This window comes from Hyaena hyaena, unplaced genomic scaffold, assembly GCF_003009895.1.
Source record: "Hyaena hyaena isolate Hyena2069 unplaced genomic scaffold, ASM300989v1 scaffold_414, whole genome shotgun sequence".
Taxonomy (NCBI): domain Eukaryota; kingdom Metazoa; phylum Chordata; class Mammalia; order Carnivora; family Hyaenidae; genus Hyaena; species Hyaena hyaena.
In genome coordinates this window covers 1,646,423-1,665,378 of record NW_024081044.1, presented here as the reverse complement: position 1 = coordinate 1,665,378, position 18,956 = coordinate 1,646,423, and the positions used below count along the sequence as shown (strand labels likewise).

General features: G+C 45.3%; 1 protein-coding gene across 2 annotated transcripts; it reads right to left on the bottom strand.

Moving 5' to 3' along the window:
• Window positions 1-3,303: 3,303 nt before the first annotated feature.
• Window positions 3,304-17,248, bottom strand: LOC120245263 (zinc finger protein 14-like). 2 transcript variants are annotated; one of them, XM_039252230.1, is made up of 4 exons: window positions 16,985-17,248; window positions 6,210-6,336; window positions 5,943-6,015; window positions 3,304-5,155 (listed from the first exon to the last, which is right to left on the bottom strand). In XM_039252230.1, exons 1-4 carry the CDS (start codon window positions 16,985-16,987, stop codon window positions 3,592-3,594), a joined length of 1,767 nt encoding a protein of 588 aa, XP_039108161.1. In that variant the 5' UTR covers window positions 16,988-17,248; the 3' UTR covers window positions 3,304-3,591. The 2 variants fall into 2 exon arrangements, with proteins under 2 accessions (XP_039108161.1, XP_039108162.1); XM_039252231.1 differs by having other exon boundaries at window positions 3,304-5,152.
• Between the last annotated feature and the right edge of the window lie 1,708 nt (window positions 17,249-18,956).

Genomic DNA, 18,956 nt, shown 5'->3' with positions numbered 1-18,956 from the left:
CTCTGGCTCGGGTCACCATCTCGCAGTTCATGGGTTTGAGCCCACTCCAGCTCAGAGCCTGGGGCCTGCTTCGGATTCTGTGCCTCCCTCTCTCTGCCCTTCCCCCACTCATGCTTGGTTTTTCTCTCAAAATAAAAAACACATAAAAATTTTCTTTAAAATAAAAAAATAAGGTATTTTAATATCCTCTCAGGAAATGAGAACCATAATACCGCATATTAGCATACAAGTGCTTGTTAAAATTAATCAAGTATTTCTAAGAAAAAACCATAAATGAATTCATTAGAGAAAAAAATGCAGATATTTTCAATCATATATCAAGCAAGATAAGTGACAATGTATTCAGGGATTATGCTCAACTGTGAACAGAGGAAACACCCAGAATCTGCCTGATAGGAGAAAAGGTGCCGATTCTCAAGTGCAAGGGCTGGCTCATAGCAGTCACGGCCGGTGCATGTCATTTTGTCAGACTGCACCACTACAGCTGTCAGAGGGGAATCAGAAACCCACAAGCAACAGTGGTATTAACAGCAAACGGTGTTTGCTATACAAATTAGACCCTATATGAATAAAGTCTAGGAAAGAGGGGAGTAGCACTTCAGAGAACATTCTCAACCCCGACAACCTAAATATGTGCATACCTGAGACCTTGCATGAAAATTTAACCCATGCTGGGTCTTTGATGTAGAACTTGAGACACAACTATAGAAGCCTACTGCTTGGGTCCAATGGAAGTCAAGCACTTGGGTGATGGTTTTGAGATTCTTTTTTTTTTTTTAATTTTTTAATGTTTTATTTATTTTTGAGAGAGAGATAGAGACAGCGTGAGAAGAGGAAGGTCAGAGAGAGAGGGAGACAGAATCCAAAGCAGGCTCCAGGCTCTGAGCTGGCTGTCAGCACAGAGCCTGATGGGGGGCTCAAACCCATGAACTGTGAGATCATGACCTGAGCCGAAGTCGGACGCTCAAACGACTGAGCCACCCAGGCGCCCCGAGATTATTCTGGATTCTCAGAAAAAAAGAATGAGGAAAACAGGCTGTAAGCTTGAGTCCATGAAGGCCTATGCTTCTAGCTGCCTCTATACAGGCGGCTGAAAAACATGCCTAATCCCATTTCACTTCTGTGCTCCCAGTTTCATATAAGGTAGGCTCTTGTGGATTCTAACACGGAACCATAAACGCAATAGATACTGGAAAACATACTTCACAAGATTACTGACTTTGACATTAACAGCATCAAGGAGGGTCATCTCCAACTCTGGATTTATTATTGTTCTATCTCACACAGTCCTCTATTCTTAATGTAACTCTATACTCCAAATCCCTGCCATAAGCAATGACAAACAACAAAGGACAAAAGATGAAAATAATGGGACACCCGGGTGGCTCAGTTGGTTAAGCATCTGACTTAGGCTCAGGTCATGATCTCAGTCTGTGGGTTCAAGCCCCACATTGGGCTCTGTGCTGACAGCTCAGAGGCTGGAGCCTGCTTCAGATTTCTGTCTCACTCTCTCTCTGACCCTCCCCCACTCATGCTCTGTCTCTCTCCATCTCTCAAACATGAATAAACATTTTTTAAATTTTTAATGTTTTATTTATTTCTGACAGAGAGAGGGGCAGCGTGAGCACGGGAGGGTCAGAGAGAGAGAGGGAGATACAGAAACCAAAGCAGGCTCTAGGCTCTGAGCTAGCTGTCAGCACAAAGCCCGACGCGGGGCTCGAACCCACGAACCGTGAGATCATGACCTGAGCCGAAGTCAGACACTTAACCGACTGAGCCACCCAGGTGCCCCAAAAATGAATAAACATTAAAAATTTTTTTAACTTGGGGCGCCTGGGTGGCTTAGTCAGTTAAGCGCCCGACTTTCACTTAGGTCATGATCTCACGGTTCGTGGGTTCGAGCCCCGCGTCGGGCTCTGTGCTGACTGCCAGCTCGGAGCCTGGAACCTGTTTCAGTCTGTGATTCCCTCTCTCTCTGACCCTCCCCTGCTCACGCTGTCTCTCTCTCTCTCCTAGAAATAAATAAAACATTAAAAAAAATTTTTTTTAACTTTAAAAAGAAAATAATAATTCACAAAACTATATGGTGAGCTTTGCATACTGACAACTACATGCAACTATTGTTTGGTAAGGAAAACAGAAAGAGGCTCTTAAGATCATTGAAAAGGGAACTCTCTGGGGCGCCTGGGTGGCTTAGTCGGTTAAGCGTCCGACTTTCACTTAGGTCATGATCTCGCGGTTCGTGGGTTCCAGCCCCGTGTCGGGCTCTGTGCTGACTGCCAGCTCAGAGCCTGGAGCCTGTCTCAGAGTCTGTGTCTCCCTCTCTCTCTGACCCTCCCCTGCTCACGCTGTCTCTCTCTCTCTCAGAAATAAAATAAAAATATTTAAAAAAAAAAGAAAAGAAAAGGGAACTCTCTGTTAATAAAGAAATGTAGAGTATGGAAATAATGGCTAAAGCGTACTGAGTACATGCCCCAAAGAAGGACTCTAGGGAAAGGGAAATAAAGTATTTTTCAATGTTCCCTTCCTCACAGAACTTAAATCATATAAAAATTAAACCTACTTGTATATTAGAAATACATGTCAGTAACCCGTGGATCCAACAGACTTCTAAATAAGAACACAAAATGGGGCGCCTGGGTGGCTCAGTCAGTTAAGCGTCCGACTTCGGCTCAGGTCATGATCTCACGGTTCGTGGGTTCGAGCCCCCCGTCAGGCTCTGTGCTGACAGCCAGCTCAGAGCCTGAAGCCTGCTTCGGATTCTGTGTCTCTCTCTCTCTCTCTCAGAAATAAATAAAACATTTTAAAAATTTTTTAAAAAACAAAGAACACAAAAATATTACTCAGGAAAAAATTTCTGTACTAAACTCAGTAACTCTTGCTTAAAGGGTATCTACTTTATTATTTCACTTCAATATCTGCTTTCAAAGGTAAGTGGAAGTCCATAGTACAGCGAATCACTTTAAAAATGAATCCTTTGAGTGGCTCAGTTAGTTAAGCATCCAACTTGATTTTGACTCAGGTCATGATCTCATGGTTGTGAGATCGAGTCCCACGTTAATCCACACTGGGCATGGAGCCTCCTTAAGATTCTCTCTCCCTGTCCCTCTGCCCTCCCCCACCACATGGGTGCACACTCTCTCTCTCTCAAGAGAATGAATCCTTGATAAAGACCATACATGTGTAACGTTTATAATATTTTTCATGTCGTGAATTTTCAGACATATTCTGAATGTTCAAAGACCTTACCCATATTCCTTGAGTATGGTTTCTTTCCCATACAATTTTCACACTGCCTTGAAAGTATCTGTAAAAATTATAAAGTTTTTATTTTTTAGTTATACAGGCTGAATCCAGTGGATGTTTGTTTAGTGATGTGGGTAAGTGAAGGGTTCCTACACTGTGTATCATCATTAGAATTCTCTCCACTGACTTTTTTTCTAAGTTCTGAAGGAAACAGGACAACTGAAGGCTTTCCTATGTTCCGTACGTTTCTACAATTCCTCTCCAGTGTGCATTCTTACAAGTCCATGAAAGAAAGTGCAACAAATCTTGTGTTTTCTCACATTCCTTGTTTTCAGAGCCTTTCTCTCACGTATGACTTCTTTCGTGATTTCGTAAAGAATTCATAAGACTAAACGCTTTACCACAAGTTTTACATTGATAAGGTTTCTCTCCAGTGTGAGTTCTTTCATGTGTTCGTAATGAACTGGGAGAAAGAAATGCTTTCTTACATTTCTTACATTTATAAGGTCCATCTCCAGTGTGGATCACCATGTGTGATCGAACACCTGAGCGAAAAATGAAGCCTTTCCCACATTCCTTACATTCATAGGGTTTTTCTCCAGTGTGAGTTCTTTCATGCTTTTGAACATAATAGTGGCTGCTGAAGGCCTTACCACATAGTTTACACTCATAGCGTTTATCATCAGTATGAGATCTCTCATGTTTGCGTAAGTTACTTGAGTATCTAAAGACTTTACCACATTTTGTACATTCATAGGGCTTTTCAGCGCTGTGTGTCTTTTCGTGGATCCGGAAGGACTGGGGACAGCTGAAGGCTCTTCCACACTGCTTACATTCGTATGGTTTTACTCCAGTGTGAGTTCTTTCATGAATTCGGAAGTAATTGGGACAACTGAAAGCTTTCCCACATTCCTTACACTTGTAAGGTTTCTCCCCCGTATGGGTTCTTTCGTGATTTCGAAGGGAACTGGGATACCGGAAAGCTTTCCCACACTCCTTACATTCATGAGGCTTCCTTGCGGTATGAATTCTCCTGTGTTTTCCAAGGGACCTGGGAGAACTGAAAGCTTTCCCACAGTCCTTACATTCATACGGCTTTACTCCACTGTGTGTCATTTCATGACTACGACAGTTCTTGGGACACCTGAAGGCTTTCCCACAGTCCTTACATTTATAGAGTCCGTCTGCATTGGGCTTGATCACGGGTCTTTGAAATCTGGCGAGAGAATGCAAGGCTCTCCCACCTTCTTTACATTCATAGAGTTTTTCTCCATTGTGACTTCTCTCATGTTTGTGTAAATTACTTGAATAACTGAAGGTTTTACCACATTTGGTACATTCCTTGGGCTTTTTCGCACTATGTATCCTTTCGTGTATTCGAAAGGACCTGAGACAACTGAAAGCTTTGCCGCACTGCTTACATTCACTAGATTTCTCTCCAATATGAGTCCTTTCGTGTTTACGCAAGTTACTCGAATAACTAAAGGTTTTAACACATTTTGTACATTTGTAGGGCTTTTCCCCATTGTGTGCCCTTTCGTGAATTTGAAAGTAATTGCGACAAATGAAAGCTTTCCCACAGTGCTTACATTCATAGGGTCTCTGTCCGGTGTGCGACCTTTCATGCATTCGAATGGATTGGCGATGCTTGAAGGATTTCCCACAATGCTTACATTTGTAAGGTTTCTCTTCACCTTCTTGATACTCATATGGTCTGTGTCCAGTGTGAGACCTCATGTGCTTGCTAAAGGAGGAATGATGCACGAACACCTGTCTACACAAAGTGCATTTACGTAGTTTTCTTCCAGTAGGAGTTTTCTTCTTCAGATTCTGATTTGGAATCTGGCCCAAGATGCCTTCATACTGGCGACATTCTTTACTTTTACAGAGCCTTTGTCCCATCTGTCTGCTGTAAAAAATGAGAAGCATATTACTAATAGCTTGGTTATGAATGAGCTTATGTTTATTAATAACCATGACAGTGACTTGTTACCATTTTCAAGGAAAATGTAGGTTTTCTGCAGATTTTGATTGTTTGAGGGTGAACATACCAAAAGCCCTGCAACAGGGCTCCACTTTAGCTATTATCAAAACGGCAACACTCATAAGTGGTTATTTCTCCCTGTTTCCAGGAGTTCCATTTTTCAAAAACCGCACATCTCGGCCCCATGTGGGAAAAAAAACTATTGGTGAAAATATCCTAACGGTTGGGGCGCCTGGGTGACTCAGTCGGTTGAGCGGCCGACTTCAGCTCACATCATGATCTCACGGTTCATGGGTTCGAGCCCTGTGTTGGGCTCTGTGCCGACAGCTAGAGCCTGGAGCCTGTTTTGGATTCTGTGTCTCCCTCTCTCTCTGACCCTGCCCTGCTCATGCTGTCTCTCTCTCTCTCTCTCGTCTCTCTCTCTCTCTCTCTCTCTCAGAAATAAATAAAACATTTTAAAAAATTTTAAAAAAGAAAGAAAATATCCTACAGGTCAATGGATTTAAAGCTGGACTGATTTCTTTGTTTTTAAAATTTCACGGGGGCACATGGCTGGCTTCATTGGTGGAACATCTGACTCTTGACCTCAGGGTTAGGAGTTCAAGTTCCACGCTGGGTGTAGAGATCATGTAAAAAAAAATAAAACTTAAAAGTTCATAAAGTGTCTAGATTCTCTCATGAAACCTTGTTTTCCCATGTGAAAGTTACTCACATTAGATGTGTCACATGATTCTCGTCCCCATCTTCACTGTCATAGACTTCCCATTTTTCTTCTGAAATGCATGCTAGGAAAAAACATTATCAATTATAAAGATTTATAGAAAAATTGCTAGATTCTAGGTCCATGAGAAGTTGTGATCATGGCAGGTTTAGGAACGGAAACATTCCCTTTCCATTTTTTCCCTCAAAATAGCACAGGTGAGCAAGTTACCCCGGATCTCCAATTGACTTAGTAAGCGAGAAATGTCATCATCCCTACCTATCGAAGCCAGGTTCCGGAAGGTTTCCTGCATCACATCTCTGTAGAGTTTCTTCTGGGATGGATCCAGGAGGGCCCACTCCTCCATGGTGAACTTCACGGTCACATCCTCAAAGGCCACTGCGTCCTAAATAATCCCATATATGTACACAGGATATGGATGAGACAGACCACTGAAGACCTATACTCAATTGATAAGAAGTTCACATATGGCTTCCAGAGCCTAAGTGACCTGGGGGACAAAGGTATTTCTTTCCTCGCTCCTCCACAGGTGGGGCAGATGGTCGGGTTTTCTCACTTCTGACACCAAATATGTGGTATCTGTTCCCAGGGCACTTCTCCAATTCTATGTCACTAAAAAGGTGTCCAACAGTTCAATTCTAACACGCATAGGTTAAAAAATCAGTCCCACACATTGTCCCTGTTTGAGACAGGAGTTCTAAAAGGGGAACCCAGTTTACTATTTCTACAGCCAACTACAAATTCACAGATTCCCTCCACACTCTGCCCTGTTTGGAAATTTACTGAAGTGATTTTGAGGAACTTAGCAAAATGCTTTATTTACCATTACCAGTTTACTATAAGCATGAGACAAAAGGTGCAATACATAGGACAAGTGAAGACAATGGTAAGGGGAACGGAGATGGGGGTGTTGGGCTCCAGAGCTCCCACCCCCGTATGGACAGGCCAACCTCCCAGCACCTGGATGGATTCACCAACACAGAAACCGTCAGAATCCGGTCTTTAAGAATTTTGATGGGGGTTTCATTACATGGACACAATTTATCAAATCACTGGCCACTGGTAATCAGCCTCTGGTCCCCATTCTACGCCCAGAAGCTGGGAGCTGCAGCTCAACCTTCTAAAGCCTGAATCAAAGTTTGCTGTTTCAGGTGTACAAAACTCCACCATAAACACTACCTAGTAAGTGGCCAAGAGTTGCCTCATGAAACAAAACACATTCTTTCACCATTAACGCTCAAGTAATCTCAAGGGCTTCAAAAGCCTTTTGCTAGGAACTGAGGACACTCTTCTCATACATCTTTCTCATCATACGTTGTATCACAGTAGGTGAAGCCCAGGGACAAAGGCTCACTAAAACCTGGAGAGCAAATCACTGAGGCAAGAGAATGTTTCCCCACTGAGCCCGTGTGCCTCTACATTATCTTGTTTAATGTACGTGCATCACCTTGAAGGAACGACACATGCTTTTTGGTAACCTCAGAACAAAGGCAAGAATGTCCCCTCTCACTACACTTAGACAATCTTGTACTGGATGGAATTCTTAGCTACGCATTCAGACAAGGAGAATAAAAGGTAAATAACAAAAAAATAATAGGCAGACATTTAGAGAAGCCAGAAATAACAACTTTGTGTCATACGACAAGACTGTCAATTGAGAAAATGTCAAAAAATTCCAAGTAACAAAGAAAACCCCATGAACTGAGAAGAGGAAAATTAAAAGATACAAAGTCAGTATAGAAAAGGCAATTGCTTTTTTCTAGATCTACACAAATACACTGCACTGATCTTTGACTAAGAACCAACAAAGTTAACTCAAAGGGAAACAGTCTTTTCAACAAATAACGTCAAAAAAACTGGACTTGCAGACACAAAAATAAATAAATAAATCTACAGACTTTACACCTTTCACAAAAACTAACTCAAATTTGATCACAGATCTTAGGGTATATTGTAGAATTTCAACACACCCCTAAAAGATTAAGATAGGAGAAAATCCTGGTGATACAGCATTTGCTGATTAATTTTTAAGAAAACAAAAGCAGGGGCACCTGGCTGGCTCAGTCGGTGGAGCATGGGACTCTTGATCTCGGGGTAGGGAGTCTGAGCCCCACGTTGGGTATAGAAACTATTTAAAAAAAAAAAAAAGCAAGATCTACGAAAGAAGAAACTACCTTGGACTTCATTACAATGAAAAACTACTCAGTGAAACAAGTTAACAGAATGAAAACTTGAGCAATAATCTGGCAGAAGATCTTTAGAAATCACTTATCTGATAAAGGCCTGGTCTCAAATACTAAAATTAAAAGCACTTAAAACACCAAAACAATTGGGGAAATGGAAAGCAACAGGTAGCCTCATTCATTGCTGGTGGAAACAGAAAATGATATACCTACTTTGGAAGAAAGGCAATTTTTTCTCCTTTAAAAATTTTTTAAAAATTATTTAAATTTATTTCTGAGAGAAAGCGAGAGCGAGCAAGCGAGCTGGGGAGGGTCAGAGAAAGGGAGACACAGAAACGGAAACAGGCTCTGAGCTGGCTGTCAGTATAGAGCCCGACGTGGGGCTCAAACCCATGAACCCTGAGACCATGACCTGAGCCAAAGTCAGACACTTAACCGACTGAGCCATCCAAGTGCCCCAAGAAAGGCAATTTCTTAACACTAAGGCCACATTTATCACAGTAGCAATGATGCATTTCAAATTTACACAAATGAGCAGTAACTTTGTTCATAAAAATCCTACATGTGAATGTTTACAGGAGCTTTATGCATACTTACACGGAACCAAGATCATTTCAATAGATGAGCGGATAGAAAATATCACTGGTGCGTCCACAGGATGAAATACTTTTCAGCAGTAAAAGAAACGAGCTCAACAAGCCAAAAGAGATGAAGGAAATTTTAAATCTTATTTCTAAGTGAAAGAAGACAATATGACAAGGCTACACACTGAATGATTCCAAGGGCATGACATTCCAGAAAAGAGAAAATTAAAAGCCACTAAAAGATCTCTGGTTACCAGGGATATGGGGTTGGGAGGGAGGGATGAACGAGGCAGGGAATAGGAGATTTTCAGGGGAGTGGAAATGTTCTATGTGATAGAGAAATGATGGAGACACATCATTTCACATTAGCTAAAAATCTGAGAATATATGACACAGAGTCGACTTTCACTGTAAACTATGGACTTTCATGCATTAAAGTTCGTTCAACAAATGTAACAAGTATATTACAAAAACACAAGATATAAAATATAGGAAAAACCTTGTCCAGGCAGAGGGATTATGTGGGAAGTCTCTGTACTTTCTTTTTTTTAATTTTTTTAATGTTTTATTTATTTCTGACAGAGAGGCAGCATGAGCAGGGTAGGGTCAGAGAGAGAGAGGGAGACACAGAATCTGAAGCAGGCTCCAGGCCCCGAGCTAGCTGTCCGCACAGAGCCCGGTGCGGGACTCGAACCCACTAACCATGAGATCGTGACCTGAGCCAAAGTCGGACGGTTAACCACCCAGGCGCCCCTGTACTTTCTGATTAAGTTTTCTGTTAACCTAATTGCTCTTAAAATTTAAAAAAAAAAAAAAAAAAGTCTACTAGGAAAAGAAAAAGGCAGATACATTAATATTCACCCCTGGTAACTGACCCATGAGAAGCACAGACCATCTTTCATTCAATGAATTGCAACTGATTTCAGGAAGCCATCATGCTGCTCTATGAAACCTGCATCCTGAGACTTGGAAGGGAGGAGGAACTTGCACTGAATGCCTTGTTCCAGCCGCCAGCACAGTGTACTTGGAGAAGGAAAGGACTTGTCTTCGTTACTGTCAGGAACAGCTTGACTCATAGATAACAAGTGTCCTGGCAAGGCCTTGCATTCTGGCCGTCGTATATGCAGGGATGCGTGTGACTGTGATTTACATTGGGGGTGATGGAGGCCTAAGATTCCTAGAGTTCTTTCACCCCAAAGGAGCAACTCAGAGAATCACTCAAGACTAGTAAACAGGTGAAGGTAGTGTCTCGTAGCCTGGTGCTAAAACACCCGTGGGTAGCAATGACCATGGGGTCTGGCTGTTAGCGAGAGATCCCAATTAAGACATAAAAAGCAACAATTCTGGAACGCCTGGGGGGCTCAGTTGGTTGAGCGTCCCTGACTTTGGCTCAGGTCATGACCTCACAGTTCATGAGTTTGGGCCCTGTGTTGGGCTCTGTGCTGACAGTGTAGAGGCTGCTTGGGATTCCCTCTCTCTCTCTCCCCTCCCCTGCCAAATAAATATTTTTTTTTCTTTAATGCTTTGTTTATTTTTGAGAGAGAGAGACAGAGAGACAGCTTGAGCAGGGGAGGGTCAGAGAGACGGAGACACAGAATCTGAAACAGGCTCCAGGCTCTGAGCCGTCAGCACAGAGCCCAATGCGGGGCTCGAACCCACGAACCGCGAGATCATGACCTGAACCAAAGTCGGACGCTTAACCGACTGAGCCACCCAGGCGCCCCCCCCCCCAATAAATAAATGAACTAAAAAATGCAGCAATTCTGCCTACGCTCCATCATGTACAAATGTGGCGCTGTCATACCGAAGATCTATGAACTACCATTGTTTTTCACTCAGGAACTCCTACGGAGCACCTCGGGGAGCCCAGGAACCTGGGAAAGGGGGGAACTTATTCCAGCGCTATGGCCTCTCGCAAGAGACGGAGCAGAGGGTAGGCCACCTCCTCCTGTAGGTGGTCCCCCCAGGTCCCCCACAGTCCAAGGCTTGCCCCAGGAGGTCTCAAGTTGGTAAAGGAGCAGGCCTTATTCAAGGCCATCACGGGTAACTCCAGGAGGCAAGAAAGGAGGCCAACGAAGCATCTTCAGTGAAGAAGTCCCCGTGGGCCCTACTAGGAGTGCCAGTTCGATGGCAACTTGAAGAACCTCCAGCCTTTGGAGGGGCCCACTGGTAAATAACAGCATAAATATGTTACCTCTGGACATCAAAAGAACATCGCTGAGGCTGTGGGTGCTGACAGGGAGAGGAGCTATTTCCTCATGATGTTAGAGAAGGAGTGCGTTTCAGATTCTCAAACGATTTCCAGGAAAATAACAAACAAGGTTGACCAGGCCTCACATTTTACGCATGACAACGTCCCGTCCACATTCTGAGCTCCTTTTTCAGTACGTTTGTCTGGGGTGTTCGCAGAGGAGGAGGAGGTCATTAACGTAGTGGGACACCTGTGTTCTTGCAGAAAGCAGGATGCGGCGCAGGCCTTGCCTACAGTCGTGTGGGAAGGCAAAGCTGCTCAAGCTCCATGACCTACAGGTAGATGATGTCCCTTCAAAGTGAAAGGCAACTGCTGTTGCGATAAACACCGAACAGAACGGGCCCGGCCAAATCTGTGACAGCAGGGTATTTACCCAGTTGTTGACTGGTTGAGTCTGTGATTTCCATAAACTTGGGGATGGGGTATAGACCGCTGTTGGGCGTGACCACATCCACAAGGTTACCGTAATCCACTGCGAGGTGTCATTCATTCCCGTTCCAGGCAACACTGGGTCAGATTCAAAGGGGAAGCACTGGGAATAATCAACCCCTCATTAAATAGGTTTTATGTGTGGTTTCATTCCTTCAAGGGCCTGCGCAATGTTTGTTGAGCCATGTTAACAACTCTATTTAGAGGGCACAGCCCATGAGGTCCCATTTTATCAAGATGTGTGTCAATGGCCTTATTTAATTTTAATTTATGTATCATTGGTTCAGAGCTTCCTAGATCACTTGGGGTTACTTTAGAACAACCAGGGCTATGTCCATGGAGGATTTCGGCAAGACCATAATTCTGATGGTCAAGAAGACATAGCTGTGCCGTTTGCCCCTATATCCTATTCAGTGACTGCCATGATACCATCAGGGGTACGAGTGGGATCCCAGGTAGAGCCATAATTTGAGAACCAGTACTGACTGATTGCTTAAAGGTTCCTGAGTTACTGCATGACATCAGAGAGCAAACAGAACTTATGTTGTAGAGGCTGAAAAGCCAAGCAGAGAATGCTTACCTGTTTTGCCATATAAATTCTTTTTGTACATTCTGGATTCCCAGTTCGGTCAAATTGTGGTCTTTGTTTCAGTACTTTATCAGGTCCTTCCTTGGGCACCCCTCTTTTGTTTTCTTTGTCTCTGGATATACTTTGGCAGAGGGGGTGCCTTTCTACCCCGGTATTTATAAATGGTTTCCTCCTGAGAGTCTCGTATCAGTGCCCTCAGGGTTAGGAGCCTTCCCCATGATAACTGGCTGCTTTAATGGGTTTAAGGACAAGGAGCTTAAGTCAGCTTTGAACCAATCCCATCGCTGTGCCAAAGAGCGCCACCGCCACCAATGCTGTCCCCTCAAATCCGCAGAGAGTCGATACTTCTTGCAGAAGAGGCAGGGGCAGAACAGCAGAGGTATCAAAGGCCCCATTCAACCATCTGGTGTTCGGAGTGTGGACTCGGCCCACCACTCACTGGCTGCCTTCCACCCTTTCTTCTTTCTCTTTTCAAATGTCTGCTCTCCCAGGAGTACCCACTGAAGGAGGCCACCTCTTTCCACAGGGTGTACGGGGGCCAACCCGGCCTCTGTCACAGCTTCACTCTAACACAGGGAGAGAAACCAGCGAAGACCGTGACCCAGGACCGCTTTAAGGAGAGCCCCAACCCTTGGGGCGCCTGGGTGGCTTAGTTGGTTAGGCGTCCGACTTTCGCTTAGGTCATGATCTCGCGGTTCGTGGGTTCGAGCCCCGCATCGGGCTCTGTGCTGACTGCCAGCTCAGAGCCTGGAGCCTGTTTTGGTCTGTGACTCCCTCTCTCTCTGACCCTCCCCTGCTCACACTCTCTCTCTCTCTCTCCTAGAAATAAATAAAACATTTAAAAAAAATTAATTAATTAAAAAAAAAAAAAAAAAAAGGAGGGCCCCAACCCAACAGTCCTGCTCCCAAAAGTCTAGAAATTCTCCCAACCGCCAACTCTGGTTGGCTCGATCTAGAACTGAGGCTTGCTGGGTCACCAACATATCACAGGGCGGCACAGGTCATAGCACGAGCTCGCCAGCCCCCAGCAGGACATGCCACCATCAGCGAGCAGAGCTGGTGAGCAACTCAGAGCAAGAGAAGAGAGACCCATGCAATGGTGGTCACATGTGGACATGCGGCTCATGGTGTCCACTGCCATGGCTACCTACTGAGAAGAGGTTCAGAAGTCGAGGGGGCCGGCTAGGTAGCCCCCAACAACACGGGACACAGACACGCAGACAGTAGGAAAAGGCTTCGGGCTCACAAAACAGAGGTCTCAGGGCAAGGCTGCCTGTGAGGCAGCTCTGAAATGGCTTGAGAAGGACCGAAAGGAGCCTGGCTGCGTAAGGAGCGCATTGGGGTTGGGGGGCAGGCAGAGGCAAGAGTTCTGCACACAGGCTGGTTGGAATCTTCTACCTGTTCTGGAGGAGAGACCACCCAGGCTTTCCCATCAGCTCATCCTGCGGGGAGCACAGGGAGCAAGGGGAGGTGGGGGGAGAGGCTTAGGCTGTGGCACTGAAACATCAACAAATGCCAAGTCTGATTGCTCATTACAAGGACAAACATCGGTCAAGAAAAACATGCATTCCCGGGGCGCCAGTGTGGCTCAGTCTGTTGGGCATCTAACTTCCGCTCAGGTCATGATCTCACAGTTCATGGGTTCGAGCCCCGCGTCGGGCTCTGTACTGACAGCTAGCCCAGAGCCTGGAGCCTGCTTCAGATTCTGTGTCTCCTTCTCTCTGACCCCACCCCCACCCCCCGCTCACGCTGTCTCTCTCTCTCTCAGAAATAAATAAAAAACATTAAAAAAAAAACAAGAAAAAAAAAACATGCATTCCCAATTGCTTCTTGAAGATAAAGAAACCCTAACAGGAGGCTCCAGAAATGACTAAAAGTGTGTATTTGGGGGTGGCTGGGCTCAACAGTGCTGGAAGGAACTAGGATTGGGTCCCAGCGATTTTCTTAAGTCACGCTTTCCTATCTTACAAATTTACTTTAAAAAAAAAAATTGAGAAATCTATGTATGTTATACTATTTAACAGTCTTGATTTCATTTTAACTTTGTACACAGGAAACCATTCGAAAACAGAACTTCCTTTAAACACTAAAGTTTACAAAAGCGTAAACCATACAAAATGAAATCTTTCAAATGCCTAACTGGAGGGCCACGGCGTGTCAGTTTGTCCTTCCTCTCTATCACACTCGGCGTATTTTCCAGGCGTAAGTAGCATATTACAGTGTTTTAGGAATTTTTTTTTTAATGTTTTATTTATTTCTAGGAGAGAGAGAGAGACAGCGTGAGCAGGGGAGGGTCAGAGAGAGAGGGAGTCACAGACTCTGAAACAGGCTCCAGGCTCTGAGCTGGCAGTCAGCACAGAGCCCGACGCGGGGCCCGAACCCACGAACCGCGAGATCATGACCTAAGCGAAAGTCGGACGCTTAACCGACTAAGCCCCCCAGGCGCCCCATACAGTGTTTTAGGAATTTGAGCTCAGCTCCTTAAATGCACTGGATTTTCAAATATTCACATAAGCTTTGGGTAGTTTTCCTCACATCCATTAAAATAGGAATTCATTTGTTTTAGCCCGTCAGGTGTCAATGTTCTTTAGGAACAAGTGCATTCACTAACTGATCCAAAAATGAAAAATGACCTAAAGGGGCATCTGGGTGGCTCAGTCAGTTAAGCATCTAACTTTAGCTCAGGTCACGATCTCACAGTTAGCGAGTCCCAGCCCCACATTGGGCTCGGTGCTGACAGCGCAGAGCCCGCTTCAAACATTAAAAAATTTAAAAATGACCTTAAGAAAACTTAACTGAATGCCTCTCACACGTTGAGGTTCTCTTGCCTAAGCAGAGCACAAATTCTACTTAGTTCCACAATTTTCTTGCCTTTCTCACATCTTACCTCTCAATTAACTTAGCGTTTCTGAGCCCAACTGCTAAAGGAAACTAGAGCCAAAGGTCTGTACTATCCAATCAGCAAAGGAACCAAAGGAAAGAAAGAAATATTAGAATCAGCACATATGAGCAGCCTGCTTCCCACAGAACAGAAGGAAAGCCACATTCAGAACGTTCCACGTTCTAGGGGCATCTGTCTGGCCCAGTGAGCAGAGCATGCGTCTCTTGAGCTCGAGGTCGTGAGTTCAAGCCCCACTTACTTAAAAAAAAAAAGTTTCCACATTCTAGATTCTCCTGGTAGAGACAGAAGTCCTGAAGTAGGTCAGTCTGTGGAAAGGGCAATACTGACATCTGAGCGGGGCGCCTGGGTGGCTCAATCAGTTGAGCATCCAACTTTGGTTCAGGTCATGATCTCACAGTTTGTGGGTTCAAGCCCTGCATCAGGCTCTATGATTGACAGCTCAGAGTCTGGAGCCTGTTTCAGATTCTGTGTCTCCCTCTCTCTCTCTCTGACCCTCCCCTGCTCATGCTGTCTCTCTCTCTCAGAAATTTAAAAAAAAAAATTTTTTTTAATTAAAAAAAAAAATTCTGACATCTGAGCAGGCAGAGGAATGAACCCTGGAAGCCCCGCCCACTTGCCCACTTGCCCTCCGGGAAGAAAATCTGGGCGTAATGAACTTGCCTTTGCAGGCTCAAGGGGGCCATCTCTTAGAGGACCATCCTGAGGCCTCTGCCTGCCACTGGCATTGCTTTGCACCACCAGAGACACTTTAAATGACATACACCCAGTGTTCGAACAATCCACCAAATCACTCAAACCCCATGTTTATGTGGAAAGGAGGCAGAAAAAAAAAAAAAAAAACACACAACTGTAAGGCTCAACAAGAAACCTCCCAAATATAAACCACATTCACAAAAATTTTTAAATAAGATATTAATTATTTCCATGAGAACAAATTGTTTTACAAGCTATCAATCCTAGTTGGACACCACAGGTCTGCAAGTCTAAGCCTTGGAAATTCATCCAAACTCACCCAAATTAAAGAACAGACCTCAGAAATACTAGTAATACACTCAAGGGAGGGGAAAAAGTAAAAAATAATAATACCTGTGGTGTAATCTCAGAATTTTTCTTTCTGAAATTCACCCCTTCCATGACTCTCTGGAAATACTTCACACCTGCTTTTCATGTTGCATGGATTAAATAAAGCTTTATTCACTGAAAAACTTGAGACTCAAGTTAATTGAATAAATGTTTCAAATGGGACAACCCAAGGGAGGGGCTGTGCCCAGATCACCCAGGAAAGTTTCAAAGGGTGACTTCCACCCAAAGGACCTCCCATTGATGTCTGTGCCCAGGAAAGATCGGGGGGAAGAGGAGTAAGAATCTCATAGAACGTTGTACCAGGTGGTTATTTGCTACTTTTCCGTAAATTATCCAGGAACAAAAACTAAACCCTTTTAAAAGAGCCATCCACTGACAGCGGAAAACTGACAAATAAATACATGAAGCACCGGGTCTGTTTAAAATGCACCGGACAGAACGAATAGTTCATAATGACGCTGTGAACTGGAGATGGGAAGCGGGCAGGAGGGATTTGAAAAATTAATTCAGGCAATGAATGCCAGTCCTAGGGAGAGCTGGGCGCGGGTGGGGGTGCCGACGGTGCCGCGACAGGGTCGTGGATTTCACGCTTTCCCCAAATTTTGGGAAACTCCGGAGAAAACGGGTCCCCTCGGACGAGAAAGGAGGCAATGGAGACCCCCACAGACCATACACAGCATCTCCCGCGCGCGAATACCAGAGAGCCAGTCACGATTGTCCCCTGTCACCGTGGTCACCGCAGCATCTTCGAGAGAGGCGGAGCTGCGGGCGCAGAGCTGTCCGGAGAGGCTCAAAGGTGGAAGCTGCAGCGCGCAGGGACCGCACAGGATGTCGGGGTCCCGGCCCAGCCCCAGCGCCACGCGCGGAAGGGACTGAGGTCCGAGCGGCGCCACCCACCGATGCGCAGACTTCAGAGTCGTCCGCGGGAGGCCAGGCCACGCACCCGCCAGCTCCGGCCAGTTCCACCCAGCACCCCGCCCCCTTCTCCGGGAGCCCGGGCCGGCCCGCTCACCATTGCCGGCTTTCCCGTGTCTCCCGGCGTTCGACCTACGACTCCCGAAGAAGGTGGGGGGCTCAGCAAGACCGAAGCCGGGGCACCGCGACGTGAAAGACTTCAGCGCCGGCGACCCCCACTGCCAACAATGGCGGGAGCAGAAGCCCCCTGCGGCTTGCCTGCGGAGCGTCGCCCCACCCACCTGCCCTGACGTCTCTCCTGATTGGACAGGGTGCAAGGCCCGCCCACTTTCCCTCGGGAGTGACAGCAGGCCAGAGGTGAGGGGTCTATTGAGCACCAGCTGCTGGGAGCAGCTCCGGGAACTGGAACCCTTCTTTACAAATACAGACCCTTAAAACCCCCCTGGCTGCCTTCTGCTCCTTGACTATTGACAGCGTTGGGTCTTCCACCCAACGCTTCCCCATCCTTATTTCACGGTTTAAAAAGCCCATTGCCTTCCAAGCCTATTGGCTGTGGTGGAAAATTGGAGCCCCTGTCTCAGCTAGGGGCAGGGACTCTTCTAAGAATAACTACAGTTTTTTTTTTAATGTTTTATTTATTTTTGAGGGAGAGAGAGACAGCGTGAGCAGGGGAGGGTCAGAGAGAGGGAGACACAGAATCCGAAGACAGGCACCAGGCTCTGAGCTAGCTGTCAGCACAGAGCCCGACGCGGGGCTCGAACCCACGAACCGTGAGATCATGGGCTGAAGTCGGACGTTTAACCGACTGGAGCCACCCAGGCGCCCCAACTAACCACAGTTTTAAGAGGTGCTGACTAAATTCTCAGGTGTACGTTTTACGCCGAAAGAAAAGTTATTGTAGATCATTGTTTGAATGTATACTTAGAGAACTTTGATATATCAAAGGCTATAATACCCCTATAAGGTAATTCGGTTACTGTTTGAACTGATATAACAAGAAACAAGAAAAGGTTATGTAAATATGGGATGTTCTTGAAAAGTATCACTATGTTTTGCTGGGAGCCGCACTGGCCTCACTGGATGACAAGTCACAGCGAGGAAATGGCAGCGTTTGCACAGCTCCTCCCATGAGAAACAAAAACTGGTATCTTCTTCTGCTACTACTGACTCATGTTGGAAATGAGGCTGCTGGTATTAACCAGGCCTCACAATATTCCAGATCAGACCAATATTCCCCACACAAATCACTTATAAGTAAATGCATATCCCTGCCTTTTCCTTTTTTTTTTTAATTTTTAAAAATGTTTTATTTATTTCTAGGAGAGAGAGAGAGAGAGCGTGAGCAGGGGAGGGTCAGGGGAGACACAGACTCCGAAGTAGGCTGCAGGCTCTGAGCTGGCAGTCAGCACAGAGCCCGACGCGGGGCTCGAACCCACGAACCGCGAGATCATGACCTAAGCGAAAGTTGGGCGCTTAACCGACTAAGCCACCCAGGCGCCCCATCCCTGCCTTTTCCAAAGGACTTCAGATGAAAGCACTGTGGATGATTATCAAAAGGCTCTTCCTAAGGGCCTTGCAGATCCAAAACTAACATAATAAAGGGGGCTAAGAACACAAGTTACAATTGAGTCTAGCCCTGAAACAAAGAGCCTAATTTAGAGTTAAGGGCAGATATCCACCCCCAGCCATTTGTTTCTGCTTGGAGCATTTTTGGTCTTGAATATGCTGATTACTCCCTGTGAAGGAACCTATTGAGGAACTACTTTTGTGGTTATGAGAGCAAAGGTGTTTCCTGGGACACCTGTTTTTCTTGATACTTCCACCTTAAACAAGCTATTGACCCCTGCCCACAAAGAAGTAACTTCACCCTTTTTATGCTAAAAACTTTGTCTGGCATGCTAAAGACGCCTTCCTTCCCCATAGGATAAGCATCTTAATCGCTATTGATAAAGGTTATGCAGAAGTCTTCTACAAATCTATGTTCTGGGAAATTCTTACATATCAAAGAAGTTTGTTATCAGAAATCATTGTCTAAGGCAAATTCCACTTCTGTGCTTTCCCCCAAACAC

Coding starts and splice junctions, on each gene's coding strand:
- LOC120245263 (XM_039252230.1), bottom strand. Junction 6,016..6,209: donor CCGGAACCTGGCTTCGATAG/GTAGGGATGATG, acceptor GTTTTTTCCTAG/CATGCATTTCAGAAGAAAAA. Junction 5,156..5,942: donor AATCATGTGACACATCTAAT/GTGAGTAACTTT, acceptor CATTTTTTACAG/CAGACAGATGGGACAAAGGC.